Source organism: Salmo salar, unplaced genomic scaffold (genome assembly GCF_905237065.1).
Source record: "Salmo salar unplaced genomic scaffold, Ssal_v3.1, whole genome shotgun sequence".
Lineage (NCBI taxonomy): Eukaryota > Metazoa > Chordata > Actinopteri > Salmoniformes > Salmonidae > Salmo > Salmo salar.
Window position 1 is genome coordinate 517645 of NW_025548359.1, and position 14856 is coordinate 532500.

General features: G+C 54.3%; 1 protein-coding gene across 1 annotated transcript in view; it reads right to left on the minus strand.

The window, feature by feature from the left end:
* Positions 1–615: 615 nt before the first annotated feature.
* LOC123732938 (N6-adenosine-methyltransferase non-catalytic subunit-like) overlaps positions 616–14856 on the minus strand; it is a 25800-nt gene continuing 11559 nt past the window's right edge. The window contains 6 exon segments of the mRNA XM_045712274.1: positions 616–1077; positions 1079–1119; positions 1356–1448; positions 3056–3266; positions 3614–3730; positions 11085–11177. Of these exon segments, the coding sequence (XP_045568230.1) occupies positions 907–1077; positions 1079–1119; positions 1356–1448; positions 3056–3266; positions 3614–3730; positions 11085–11177 (726 nt within the window). The 3' untranslated portion in view covers positions 616–906.

Genomic DNA, 14856 nt, shown 5'->3' on the forward strand with positions numbered 1-14856 from the left:
GGAGGGCTCTCTCCAGGACCAACAGGAGGGTCTCTCTCCAGGACCAATGGGAGGGTCTCTCTCCAGGACCAATAGGAGGGTCTCTCTCCAGGACCAATAGGAGGGTTCTCTCCAGGACCAATGGGAGGGTCTCTCTCCAGGACCAATAGGAGGGTCTCTCTCCAGGACCAATAGGAGGGTCTCTCTCCAGGACCAATAGGAGGGTCTCTCTCCAGGACCAATAGGAGGGTCTCTCTCCAGGACCAATAGGAGGGTCTCTCCAGGACCAATAGGAGGGTCTCTCTCCAGGACCAATAGGAGGGTCTCTCTCCAGGACCAATGGGAGGGCTCTCTCCAGGACCAACAGGAGGGTCTCTCTCCAGGACCAATAGGAGGGTTCTCTCCAGGACCAATAGGAGGGTCTCTCTCCAGGACCAATAGGAGGGTCTCTCCAGGACCAATAGGAGGGTCTCTCTCCAGGACCAATAGGAGGGTCTCTCTCCAGGAACAGGGTCGGACCTGTTCTGATGATGTTCTGGTAGATTAATCCAGTCCAGAAATATCTCTCATCGTGACATATCAACGGTTCTGACGATGTTTGATTAGAAGAAGGTAAAAAAAACAAGGTAAACGACATTTATAAAAACATGTTTATTATCAATATATGGATCAGAAGACTCCAAACATCTAGAGAGGAGTGTGTGTGTGTGTGTGTGTGTGTGTGTGTGTGTGTGTGTGTGTGTGTGTGTGTGTGTGTGTGTGTGCGCGAGGTGGGAGTGGCTCGTTCACTCCCCCTGGTGGATTTAAAGGAATGGCCAGGTGCTCACACCAACCCCAATCACTAGGAGAGAAGGAGTGGACTCTTCTGGACGGGGAACGAGTGTCCGGACCACCTCTCAGTATAATCCGTCCGTCCGTCCGTCCCTCCTAGCGAGGTGTGAACCCGCGGTGGGGGCCCCCTCGCCCTCTGAACCCTCCCCTGTCCCCCCTAAAGGACCTGTTCCTCTCACGGCCCCTGTCCCCCCCCCGGCCGGCGTTAGGGCCCCCGCGACCCCCACGGGATGACCCCCCTCCGCGGTCCGACTTCAGCTTGGAGGGGAGGAGACTTGGGTCGCAGGCGCTCGATCTCCTCCGTACAGCCTGGAGGGACACAACAAAGAGGAGAGGAGAGGAGAGGAGAGAGAGGAGAGGAGAGGAGAGGAGAGGAGAGGAGAGGAGAGGAGAGGAGAGGAGAGGAGAGGAGAGGAGAGGAGAGGAGAGGAGAGAGAGACAGACAAGACAGATCAATGTGTGTAAGACCTACCTGAGGTGGTGTGTGTGTGTGTGTGTGTGTGTGTGTGTGTGTGTGTGTGTGTGTGTGTGTATTAAGGACCTACCTGAGAGGTGAGACTGTGTGATTGAGAAGTGGGAGGAGTAAGACTCTGAGTTGAAGTTACTGTTGGTCAGAGTCGGACCCACTGTTAACCACCCTGGAGAGAGGAGAGGGGGAGAGAGGGGGAGGGGGGGAGAGGAGAGGGGGAGAGGGGGAGAGAGAGGGGGAGAGGAGAGGAGGGAGAGAGAGGGGAGGGGGAGAGAGAGGGGGAGAGAGGGGAGGGGAGGGGGAGAGAGAGGGGGAGAGAGAGAGGGGAGAGGAGAGGGGAGAGAGAGGGGGAGGGGGAGAGAGAGGGGGAGAGGAGGAGGGGGAGGAGAGGAGGGAGAGAGAGGGAGGGGGAGAGAGGGGAGGGAGAGAGGAGAGAGAGGGGGAGAGAGAGGGGAGAGAGAGGGGGAGAGAGAGAGAGGGGAGGGAGAGAGGAGAGAGAGGGGAGAGGGGGAGAGAGAGGGGGAGAGAGAGGGGAGAGGAGAGAGGAGGGGGAGGAGAGGGGGGAGAGAGGGGAGGGAGAGAGGAGAGAGAGGGGGAGAGGGGAGAGAGAGGGGAGAGGGGAGAGAGAGGGGAGGGAGAGAGGAGGAGAGGAGGGAAGGGGAGAGGGAGAGAGAGAGAGAGAGAGAGAGAGAGAGAGAGAGAGAGAGAGATGAGGCCTTCAACTTGAGTTAGTCAATGAGAGGGGGGGGGCAGCACTGAGCTAGCCTGCAGTACCCGGTCAGCCTTCAACTGGAGTTAGTCAATGAGAGGGGGGCAGCACTGAGCTAGCCTGCAGTACCCCGGTCAGCCTTCAACTGGAGTTAGTCAATGAGAGGGGGCAGCACTGAGCTAGCCTGCAGTACCCCGGTCAGCCTTCAACTTGAGTTAGTCAATGAGAGGGGGCAGCACTGAGCTAGCCTGCAGTACCCCGGTCGGCCTTCAACTGGAGTTAGTCAATGAGAGGGGGGCAGCACTGAGCTAGCCTGCAGTACCCCGGTCAGCCTTCAACTGGAGTTAGTCAATGAGAGGGGGGCAGCACTGAGCTAGCCTGCAGTACCCCGGTCAGCCTTCAACTGGAGTTAGTCAATGAGAGGGGGGCAGCACTGAGCTAGCCTGCAGTACCCCGGTCAGCCTTCAACTGGAGTTAGTCAATGAGAGGGGGGCAGCACTGAGCTAGCCTGCAGTACCCCGGTCAGCCTTCAACTTGAGTTAGTCAATGAGAGGGGGCAGCACTGAGCTAGTCCACAATCACTTCCTGGAGTACATCAAACTGCTCGTGTTATGTCTCTATGACAAACTGGCTTCAGTGTGGTATTGAGTCTTCACATAGGAATGAATGGTGTCACGTGATCCATGGCTTCGTCCATTCATATATACAGTAACTGGTTTCACATGAGAGGAGAGGAGAGGAGAGGAGAGGAGAGGAGAGGAGAGGAGAGGGAGAGGAGAGGAGAGGAGAGGAGAGGAGAGGAGAGGAAAGGAGAGGAAAGGAGAGAGGAGAGGAAAGGAGAGAGGAGAGGAGAGGAGAGGAAAAGGGAGAGGAGAGGAGAGGTTAGAGAGGAGAGGAGAGGAGAGAGGAAAGGGAGAGGAGAGGAAAGGAGAGAGGAGAGGAGAGGTTAGAGAGGAGAGGAGAGGGGAGGGGAGGGGAGAGGTTAGAGAGGAGAGGAGAGGTTAGAGAGGAGAGGAGAGAGGAAAGGAGAGAGGAGAGGTTAGAGAGGAGAGGGTCTGATGACCCACCTGGTCTGATGGTAGAGTCTCGTCCGAACAGGTGTAGTCGACGTCGACCCAGACAGAAGTGTTCTATAATATGGAATATCTCCACCGGCTTCTCCACGTTCCCAATCTCTGGTTCCTCCGTTATAATCAGGTCGATATCCACGTTGGCGTGGATGAAATCACCGTCTGTAGACCGACGGACTGTTCCTTTAATACCCATCAGACAGTGTTCCTGGAGAGGAGAGGAGAGGGGGGGAGAGGGAGGGAGGAGAGAGGAGGGAGAGAGGGAGGAGAGAGGGGAGGAGAGAGGGAGGGAGGGAGGAGAGAGGGAGGGAGAGAAATCATGGTAATACGTTTTTGTTTTGCAAATCAACAGTAAATTGTGCATGAGACAGACGGTGTGTGTGTGTGTGTGTGTGTGTGTGTGTGTGTGTGTGTGTGTGGTGTGTGTGTGTGTGTGTGTGTGGTGTGTGTGTGTGTGTGTGTGTGTGTGTGTGGTGTGTGTGTGTGTGTGTGTGTGTGTGTGTGGTGTGTGTGTGTGTGTGTGGTGTGTGTGTGTGTGTGTGTGTGTGTGTGTACCTTGGTTCTCTGAAACACAGCTTTGGGGTCGAGGGTTTTGGTCTTTCCAGGGTTGTTCTTGTTGGTTTTGATCCAACAGATATCCTCACAACGCCTGAATCCCCACTTCCTGAGACACTGAGGAGGGGGGGAGAGGGAGAGGGAGAGGAGGGAGAGGGGAGGGAGGGAGGGAGGAGGGAGAGGGAGGGGGAGAGAGAGAGAGGAGAGGGGGAGGAGGGAGGGAGGAGGGAGAGGGGAGGAGGGAGGGGAGGGAGAGTAGAGAGAGGAGGGAGAGGGAGGGGGAGAGGAGGGAGAGGGGGAGGGGGAGAGGGAGAGGGGGAGGAGGGAGAGGAGGGAGGGGAGAGGGGAGGGAGGGAGAGGGAGAGGGGGAGAGGGAGGGGAGAGGGAGAGGGAGGAGGGAGAGGAGGGGAGAGGAGAGGGGAGAGGAGGGAGGGAGGAGAGGGAGGGGAGAGGAGGGAGAGGGAGAGGAGGGAGAGGGAGGAGGGAGAGGGGAGGAGGGAGGGGGAGAGGAGGGAGAGGGAGAGGAGGGAGAGGGGAGGAGGGAGAGGGAGAGGGAGAGGAGGGAGAGGGAGGGAGGGAGGGGAGGGAGAGGGGAGGAGGAGAGGGGAGGGGGAGAGGAGGGAGAGGGAGAGGGGGAGAGGGAGAGGGGGAGAGGAGGGAGAGGGAGAGGGGGAGGAGGGGGGAGGAGGAGAGGGAGAGGGGAGGGGAGGGGGAGAGGGAGGGAGAGGAGGGAGAGGGAGAGGAGGGAGAGGAGGAGGGAGAGGGAGGGGGGAGAGGAGGGAGAGGGGAGGAGGGAGAGGGGAGGAGGGAGGGGGAGGGAGGGAGAGGGGAGAGGAGGGAGAGGGAGGGAGGGAGAGGGAGAGGGAGGGGGAGAGGAGGGAGAGGGAGAGGAGGGAGAGAGGAGGAGGGAGAGGGGAGGGGGAGAGGAGGGAGAGGGAGGAGAGGGAGAGGGGGAGGAGGGGAGGGGAGGAGGGAAAGGGAGGAGGGAGAGGGGGAGAAGAGGGAGAGGGAGAGGGGGGAGGAGGGGGAGGGGAGGAGGGAGGGGGAGGGAGAGTAGAGAGAGGAGGGAGAGGGGGGAGGAGGGAGGAGAGTTGATTGTGGGTTTGTGCCAATTAACTACACTCTCTGTGTGTATAATACCATTCTCCCCAGGTCCAGTCCCTCTCTGTGTGTATAATACCATTCTCCCCAGGTCCAGTCCTCTCTGTGTGTATAATACCATTCTCCCCAGGTCCAGTCCCTCTCTGTGTGTATAATACCATTCTCCCCAGGTCCAGTCCCTCTCTGTGTGTATAATACCATTCTCCCCAGGTCCAGTCCCTCTCTGTGTGTGTAATACCATTCTCCACAGGTCCAGTCCCTCTCTGTGTGTATAATACCATTCTCCCCAGGTCCAGTCCCTCTCTGTGTGTGTAATACCATTCTCCCCAGGTCCAGTCCCTCTCTGTGTGTATAATACCATTCTCCCCAGGTCCAGTCCCTCTCTGTGTGTATAATACCATTCTCCCCAGGTCCAGTCCCCCTCTCTGTGTGTATAATACCATTCTCCCCAGGTCCAGTCCCTCTCTGTGTGTATAATACCATTCTCCCCAGGTCCAGTCCCTCTCGTGTGTGTATAATACCATTCTCCCCAGGTCCAGTCCCCTCTCTGTGTGTATAATACCATTCTCCCCAGGTCCAGTCCCTCTCTGTGTGTATAATACCATTCTCCCCAGGTCCAGTCCCTCTCTGTGTGTATAATACCATTCTCCCCAGGTCCAGTCCCTCTCTGTGTGTATAATACCATTCTCCCCAGGTCCAGTCCCTCTCTGTGTGTATAATACCATTCTCCCCAGGTCCAGTCCCTCTCTGTGTGTATAATACCATTCTCCCCAGGTCCAGTCCCTCTCTGTGTGTATAATACCATTCTCCCCAGGTCCAGTCCCTCTCTGTGTGTATAATACCATTCTCCCCAGGTCCAGTCCCTCTCTGTGTGTATAATACCATTCTCCCCAGGTCCAGTCCCTCTCTGTGTGTATAATACCATTCTCCCCAGGTCCAGTCCCTCTCTGTGTGTATAATACCATTCTCCCCAGGTCCAGTCCCTCTCTGTGTGTATAATACCATTCTCCCCAGGTCCAGTCCCTCTCTGTGTGTATAATACCATTCTCCCCAGGTCCAGTCCCTCTCTGTGTGTATAATACCATTCTCCCCAGGTCCAGTCCTCTCTGTGTGTATAATACCATTCTCCCCAGGTCCAGTCCCTCTCTGTGTGTATAATACCATTCTCCCCAGGTCCAGTCCCTCTCTGTGTGTATAATACCATTCTCCCCAGGTCCAGTCCCTCTCTGTGTGTATAATACCATTCTCCCCAGGTCCAGTCCCTCTCTGTGTGTATAATACCATTCTCCCCAGGTCCAGTCCCTCTCTGTGTGTATAATACCATTCTCCCCAGGTCCAGTCCTCTCTGTGTGTATAATACCATTCTCCCCAGGTCCAGTCCCTCTCTGTGTGTATAATACCATTCTCCCCAGGTCCAGTCCCTCTCTGTGTGTATAATACCATTCTCCCCAGGTCCAGTCCCTCTCTGTGTGTATAATACCATTCTCCCCAGGTCCAGTCCCTCTCTGTGTGTATAATACCATTCTCCCCAGGTCCAGTCCCCTCTCTGTGTGTGTATAATACCATTCTCCCCAGGTCCAGTCCCTCTCTGTGTGTATAATACCATTCTCCCCAGGTCCAGTCCCTCTCTGTGTGTATAATACCATTCTCCCCAGGTCCAGTCCCTCTCTGTGTGTATAATACCATTCTCCCCAGGTCCAGTCCCTCTCTGTGTGTATAATACCATTCTCCCCAGGTCCAGTCCCTCTCTGTGTGTATAATACCATTCTCCCCAGGTCCAGTCCCCTCTCTGTGTGTATAATACCATTCTCCCCAGGTCCAGTCCCCTCTCTGTGTGTATAATACCATTCTCCCCAGGTCCAGTCCCTCTCTGTGTGTATAATACCATTCTCCCCAGGTCCAGTCCCTCTCTGTGTGTATAATACCATTCTCCCCAGGTCCAGTCCCCTCTCTGTGTGTATAATACCATTCTCCCCAGGTCCAGTCCCTCTCTGTGTGTATAATACCATTCTCCCCAGGTCCAGTCCCTCTCTGTGTGTATAATACCATTCTCCCCAGGTCCAGTCCCTCTCTGTGTGTATAATACCATTCTCCCCAGGTCCAGTCCCTCTCTGTGTGTATAATACCATTCTCCCCAGGTCCAGTCCCTCTCTGTGTGTATAATACCATTCTCCCCAGGTCCAGTCCCCTCTCTGTGTGTATAATACCATTCTCCCCAGGTCCAGTCCCTCTCTGTGTGTATAATACCATTCTCCCCAGGTCCAGTCCCTCTCTGTGTGTATAATACCATTCTCCCCAGGTCCAGTCCCTCTCTGTGTGTATAATACCATTCTCCCCAGGTCCAGTCCCCTCTCTGTGTGTATAATACCATTCTCCCCAGGTCCAGTCCCTCTCTGTGTGTATAATACCATTCTCCCCAGGTCCAGTCCCTCTCTGTGTGTATAATACCATTCTCCCCAGGTCCAGTCCCTCTCTGTGTGTATAATACCATTCTCCCCAGGTCCAGTCCCTCTCTGTGTGTATAATACCATTCTCCCCAGGTCCAGTCCCTCTCTGTGTGTATAATACCATTCTCCCCAGGTCCAGTCCCTCTCTGTGTGTTAATACCATTCTCCCCAGGTCCAGTCCCTCTCTCTGTGTGTATAATACCATTCTCCCCAGGTCCAGTCCCTCTCTGTGTGTATAATACCATTCTCCCCAGGTCCAGTCCCTCTCTGTGTGTATAATACCATTCTCCCCAGGTCCAGTCCCTCTCTGTGTGTATAATACCATTCTCCCCAGGTCCAGTCCCTCTCTGTGTGTATAATACCATTCTCCCCAGGTCCAGTCCCTCTCTGTGTGTGTAATACCATTCTCCCCAGGTCCAGTCCCTCTCTGTGTGTATAATACCATTCTCCCCAGGTCCAGTCCCTCTCTGTGTGTATAATACCATTCTCCCCAGGTCCAGTCCCTCTCTGTGTGTATAATACCATTCTCCCCAGGTCCAGTCCCTCTCTGTGTGTATAATACCATTCTCCCCAGGTCCAGTCCTTCTCTCTGTGTGTATAATACCATTCTCCCCAGGTCCAGTCCCTCTCTGTGTGTATAATACCATTCTCCCCAGGTCCAGTCCCTCTCTGTGTGTATAATACCATTCTCCCCAGGTCCAGTCCCTCTCTGTGTGTATAATACCATTCTCCCCAGGTCCAGTCCCCTCTCTGTGTGTATAATACCATTCTCCCCAGGTCCAGTCCCTCTCTGTGTGTATAATACCATTCTCCCCAGGTCCAGTCCCTCTCTGTGTGTATAATACCATTCTCCCCAGGTCCAGTCCCCTCTCTGTGTGTATAATACCATTCTCCCCAGGTCCAGTCCCTCTCTGTGTGTATAATACCATTCTCCCCAGGTCCAGTCCCTCTCTGTGTGTATAATACCATTCTCCCCAGGTCCAGTCCCTCTCTGTGTGTATAATACCATTCTCCCCAGGTCCAGTCCCTCTCTGTGTGTATAATACCATTCTCCCCAGGTCCAGTCCCCTCTCTGTGTGTATAATACCATTCTCCCCAGGTCCAGTCCCTCTCTGTGTGTATAATACCATTCTCCCCAGGTCCAGTCCCCTCTCTGTGTGTATAATACCATTCTCCCCAGGTCCAGTCCCTCTCTGTGTGTATAATACCATTCTCCCCAGGTCCAGTCCCCTCTCTGTGTGTATAATACCATTCTCCCCAGGTCCAGTCCCTCTCTGTGTGTATAATACCATTCTCCCCAGGTCCAGTCCCCTCTCTGTGTGTATAATACCATTCTCCCCAGGTCCAGTCCCTCTCTGTGTGTATAATACCATTCTCCCCAGGTCCAGTCCCCTCTCTGTGTGTATAATACCATTCTCCCCAGGTCCAGTCCCCTCTCTGTGTGTATAATACCATTCTCCCCAGGTCCAGTCCCTCTCTGTGTGTATAATACCATTCTCCCCAGGTCCAGTCCCTCTCTGTGTGTATAATACCATTCTCCCCAGGTCCAGTCCCCTCTCTGTGTGTATAATACCATTCTCCCCAGGTCCAGTCCCTCTCTGTGTGTATAATACCATTCTCCCCAGGTCCAGTCCCCTCTCTGTGTGTATAATACCATTCTCCCCAGGTCCAGTCCCTCTCTGTGTGTATAATACCATTCTCCCCAGGTCCAGTCCCCTCTCTGTGTGTATAATACCATTCTCCCAGGTCCAGTCCCTCTCTGTGTGTATAATACCATTCTCCCCAGGTCCAGTCCCTCCTCTGTGTGTATAATACCATTCTCCCCAGGTCCAGTCCCCTCTCTGTGTGTATAATACCATTCTCCCCAGGTCCAGTCCCCTCTCTGTGTGTATAATACCATTCTCCCCAGGTCCAGTCCCTCTCTGTGTGTATAATACCATTCTCCCCAGGTCCAGTCCCTCTCTGTGTGTATAATACCATTCTCCCCAGGTCCAGTCCCTCTCTGTGTGTGTAATACCATTCTCCCCAGGTCCAGTCCCCTCTCTGTGTGTATAATACCATTCTCCCCAGGTCCAGTCCCCTCTCTGTGTGTATAATACCATTCTCCCCAGGTCCAGTCCCTCTCTGTGTGTATAATACCATTCTCCCCAGGTCCAGTCCCCTCTCTGTGTGTATAATACCATTCTCCCCAGGTCCAGTCCCTCTCTGTGTGTATAATACCATTCTCCCCAGGTCCAGTCCCCTCTCTGTGTGTATAATACCATTCTCCCCAGGTCCAGTCCCCTCTCTGTGTGTATAATACCATTCTCCCCAGGTCCAGTCCCTCTCTGTGTGTATAATACCATTCTCCCCAGGTCCAGTCCCCCTCTCTGTGTGTATAATACCATTCTCCCCAGGTCCAGTCCCCCTCTCTGTGTGTATAATACCATTCTCCCCAGGTCCAGTCCCTCTCTGTGTGTATAATACCATTCTCCCCAGGTCCAGTCCCCCTCTCTGTGTGTATAATACCATTCTCCCCAGGTCCAGTCCCCTCTCTGTGTGTATAATACCATTCTCCCCAGGTCCAGTCCCCCTCTCTGTGTGTATAATACCATTCTCCCCAGGTCCAGTCCCTCTCTGTGTGTATAATACCATTCTCCCCAGGTCCAGTCCCTCTCTGTGTGTATAATACCATTCTCCCCAGGTCCAGTCCCTCTCTGTGTGTATAATACCATTCTCCCCAGGTCCAGTCCCTCTCTGTGTGTATAATACCATTCTCCCCAGGTCCAGTCCCTCTCTGTGTGTATAATACCATTCTCCCCAGGTCCAGTCCCTCTCTGTGTGTATAATACCATTCTCCCCAGGTCCAGTCCCTCTCGTGTGTGTAATACCATTCTCCCCAGGTCCAGTCCCTCTCTGTGTGTAATACCATTCTCCCCAGGTCCAGTCCCTCTCTGTGTGTATAATACCATTCTCCCCAGGTCCAGTCCCTCTCTGTGTGTATAATACCATTCTCCCCAGGTCCAGTCCCTCTCTGTGTGTGTAATACCATTCTCCCCAGGTCCAGTCCCTCTCTGTGTGTATAATACCATTCTCCCCAGGTCCAGTCCCTCTCTGTGTGTATAATACCATTCTCCCCAGGTCCAGTCCCCCTCTCTGTGTGTATAATACCATTCTCCCCAGGTCCAGTCCCTCTCTGTGTGTATAATACCATTCTCCCCAGGTCCAGTCCCTCTCTGTGTGTATAATACCATTCTCCCCAGGTCCAGTCCCTCTCTGTGTGTATAATACCATTCTCCCCAGGTCCAGTCCCTCTCTGTGTGTATAATACCATTCTCCCCAGGTCCAGTCCCTCTCTGTGTGTATAATACCATTCTCCCCAGGTCCAGTCCCCCTCTCTGTGTGTATAATACCATTCTCCCCAGGTCCAGTCCCCCTCTCTGTGTGTATAATACCATTCTCCCCAGGTCCAGTCCCTCTCTGTGTGTATAATACCATTCTCCCCAGGTCCAGTCCTCTCTGTGTGTATAATACCATTCTCCCCAGGTCCAGTCCCTCTCTGTGTGTATAATACCATTCTCCCCAGGTCCAGTCCCTCTCTGTGTGTATAATACCATTCTCCCCAGGTCCAGTCCCTCTCTCTGTGTGTATAATACCATTCTCCCCAGGTCCAGTCCCCCTCTCTGTGTGTATAATACCATTCTCCCCAGGTCCAGTCCCTCTCTGTGTGTGTAATACCATTCTCCCCAGGTCCAGTCCCTCTCTGTGTGTATAATACCATTCTCCCCAGGTCCAGTCCCTCTCTGTGTGTATAATACCATTCTCCCCAGGTCCAGTCCCCCTCTCTGTGTGTATAATACCATTCTCCCCAGGTCCAGTCCCCCTCTCTGTGTGTATAATACCATTCTCCCCAGGTCCAGTCCCCCTCTCTGTGTGTATAATACCATTCTCCCCAGGTCCAGTCCCTCTCCTGATCCACACCAGAGGAAGACGAAGGAACGAAGGGCTGATATCTCCTCTATTTCCAGCTTCATTATCTAGAGGGAGAGAAGAGGGGAGAGAAGAGGGGAGAGAAGAGGAGGGGGAGAGAAGAGGAGGGAGAGAAGAGGAGGGGGAGAGAAGAGGCGAAGAAGAGGGGAGAGAAGAGGGGGAGAGAAGAGGCGAAGAAGAGGGGAGAGAAGAGGGGGAGAGAAGAGGGGGAGAGAAGAGGCGAAGAAGAGGGGAGAGAAGAGGGGGAGAGAAGAGGGGGGAGAGAAGAGGAGGGGGAGAGAAGAGGAGGGGGGAGAGAAGAGGAGGGAGAGAAGAGGGGAGAGAAGAGGGGGAGAGAAGAGGCGAAGAAGAGGGGAGAGAAGAGGGGGAGAGAAGAGGGGAGGGGGAGAGAAGAGGGGGAGAGAAGAGGAGGGGGAGAGAAGAGGAGGGTGAGAGAGAGAAATGGGAGAGGAGGGGGAGAGAAGAGGAGGGGGAGAGAGGAGGAGGGGAGAGAAGAGGAGGAGAGAGAGAAGGGGGAGAGAAGAGGGGGAGAGAAGAGGAGGGGGAGAGAAGAGGAGGAGAGAGAGAAGGGGGGAGAGAGAAGGGGGAGAGAAGAGGAGGGGGGAGAGAAGAGGCGAAGAAGAGGGGAGAGAAGAGGGGAGGGGGAGAGAAGAGGGGGAGAGAAGAGTGGGGGAGAGAGAGAGAAGGGGTGAGAGAAGAGGAGGGGGAGAGAAGAGGGGAGAGAAGAGGAGGGGGAGAGAAGGGGGAGAGAGAAGAGGGGAAGAAGAGGGGAGAGAGAGAAGAGATCAACAAAAAATAACAAACAGACAGATAGCTTCTATTTAACACCTTCATACCCCCCCCAGTAACTCACATCGTCCCAGTTCCAGTAGCCCCCCCCGTGAACTCACATCGTCCCAGTTCCAGTAGTATCCCCCCCAGTAACTCACATCGTCCCAGTTCCAGTAGTATCCCCCCCAGTAACTCACATCGTCCCAGTTCCGTTAGTATCCCCCAGTAACTCACATCGTCCCAGTTCCAGTAGTATCCCCCCCCAGTAACTCACATCGTCCCAGTTCCAGTAGTATCCCCCCCCAGTAACTCACATCGTCCCAGTTCCAGTAGTATCCCCCCCAGTGCAACTCACATCGTCCCAGTTCCAGTAGTATCCCCCCCCAGTAACTCACATCGTCCCAGTTCCAGTAGTATCCCCCAGTAACTCACATCGTCCCAGTTCCAGTAGTATCCCCCCAGTAACTCACATCGTCCCAGTTCCAGTAGTATCCCCCGGTAACTCACATCGTCCCAGTTCCAGTAGTATCCCCCCCAGTGCAACTCACATCGTCCCAGTTCCAGTAGTATCCCCCCCCAGTAACTCACATCGTCCCAGTTCCAGTAGTATCCCCCCAGTAACTCACATCGCCCCAGTTCCAGTAGTATCCCCCCCAGTAACTCACATCGTCCCAGTTCCAGTAGTATCCCCCCAGTAACTCACATCGTCCCAGTTCCAGTAGTATCCCCCCCAGTAACTCACATCGTCCCAGTTCCAGTAGTATCCCCCCCAGTAACTCACATCGTCCCAGTTCCAGTAGTATCCCCCCCAGTAACTCACATCGTCCCAGTTCCAGTAGTATCCCCCCAGTAACTCACATCGTCCCAGTTCCAGTAGTATCCCCCCCCAGTAACTCACATCGTCCCAGTTCCAGTAGTATCCCCCCAGTAACTCACATCGTCCCAGTTCCGTAGTATCCCCCCAGTAACTCACATCGTCCCAGTTCCAGTAGTATCCCCCCAGTAACTCACATCGTCCCAGTTCCAGTAGTATCCCCCCAGTAACTCACATCGTCCCAGTTCCAGTAGTATCCCCCCCAGTAACTCACATCGGTCCCAGTTCCAGTAGTATCCCCCCCAGTAACTCACATCGTCCCAGTTCCAGTAGTATCCCCCCCCAGTAACTCACATCGTCCCAGTTCCAGTAGTATCCCCCCCCCAGTAACTCACATCGTCCCAGTTCCAGTAGTATCCCCCCCCAGTAACTCACATCGTCCCAGTTCCAGTAGTATCCCCCCCAGTAACTCACATCGTCCCAGTTCCAGTAGTATCCCCCCCAGTAACTCACATCGTCCCAGTTCCAGTAGTATCCCCCCCCAGTAACTCACATCGTCCCAGTTCCAGTAGTATCCCCCCCAGTAACTCACATCGTCCCAGTTCCAGTAGTATCCCCCCCAGTAACTCACATCGTCCCAGTTCCAGTAGTATCCCCCCCCAGTAACTCACATCGTCCCAGTTCCAGTAGTATCCCCCCCAGTAACTCACATCGTCCCAGTTCCAGTAGTATCCCCCCCAGTAACTCACATCGTCCCAGTTCCAGTAGTATCCCCCCCCCAGTAACTCACATCGTCCCAGTTCCAGTAGTATCCCCCCCCAGTAACTCACATCGTCCCAGTTCCAGTAGTATCCCCCCCAGTAACTCACATCGTCCCAGTTCCAGTAGTATCCCCCCCAGTAACTCACATCGTCCCAGTTCCAGTAGTATCCCCCCAGTAACTCACATCGTCCCAGTTCCAGTAGTATCCCCCCCCAGTAACTCACATCGTCCCAGTTCCAGTAGTATCCCCCCCCCAGTAACTCACATCGTCCCAGTTCCAGTAGTATCCCCCCCCAGTAACTCACATCGTCCCAGTTCCAGTAGTATCCCCCCCAGTAACTCACATCGTCCCAGTTCCAGTAGTATCCCCCCCAGTAACTCACATCGTCCCAGTTCCAGTAGTATCCCCCCCAGTAACTCACATCGTCCCAGTTCCAGTAGTATCCCCCCAGTAACTCACATCGTCCCAGTTCCAGTAGTATCCCCCCCCAGTAACTCACATCGTCCCAGTTCCAGTAGTATCCCCCCCCCAGTAACTCACATCGTCCCAGTTCCAGTAGTATCCCCCCCAGTAACTCACATCGTCCCAGTTCCAGTAGTATCCCCCCCAGTAACTCACATCGTCCCAGTTCCAGTAGTATCCCCCCCAGTAACTCACATCGTCCCAGTTCCAGTAGTATCCCCCCCCAGTAACTCACATCGTCCCAGTTCCAGTAGTATCCCCCCCAGTAACTCACATCGTCCCAGTTCCAGTAGTATCCCCCCCCAGTAACTCACATCGTCCCAGTTCCAGTAGTATCCCCCCCCAGTAACTCACATCGTCCCAGTTCCAGTAGTATCCCCCCCCAGTAACTCACATCGTCCCAGTTCCAGTAGTATCCCCCCAGTAACTCACATCGTCCCAGTTCCAGTAGTATCCCCCCCCAGTAACTCACATCGTCCCAGTTCCAGTAGTATCCCCCCCAGTAACTCACATCGTCCCAGTTCCAGTAGTATCCCCCCCAGTAACTCACATCGTCCCAGTTCCAGTAGTATCCCCCCCAGTAACTCACATCGTCCCAGTTCCAGTAGTATCCCCCCAGTAACTCACATCGTCCCAGTTCCAGTAGTATCCCCCCCCCAGTAACTCACATCGTCCCAGTTCCAGTAGTATCCCCCCCCAGTAACTCACATCGTCCCAGTTCCAGTAGTATCCCCCCCCCAGTAACTCACATCGTCCCAGTTCCAGTAGTATCCCCCCCCAGTAACTCACATCGTCCCAGTTCCAGTAGCCCCCCCAGTAACTCACATCGTCCCAGTTCCAGTAGTATCCCCCCCCAGTAACTCACATCGTCCCAGTTCCAGTAGTATCCCCCCCCCAGTAACTCACATCGTCCCAG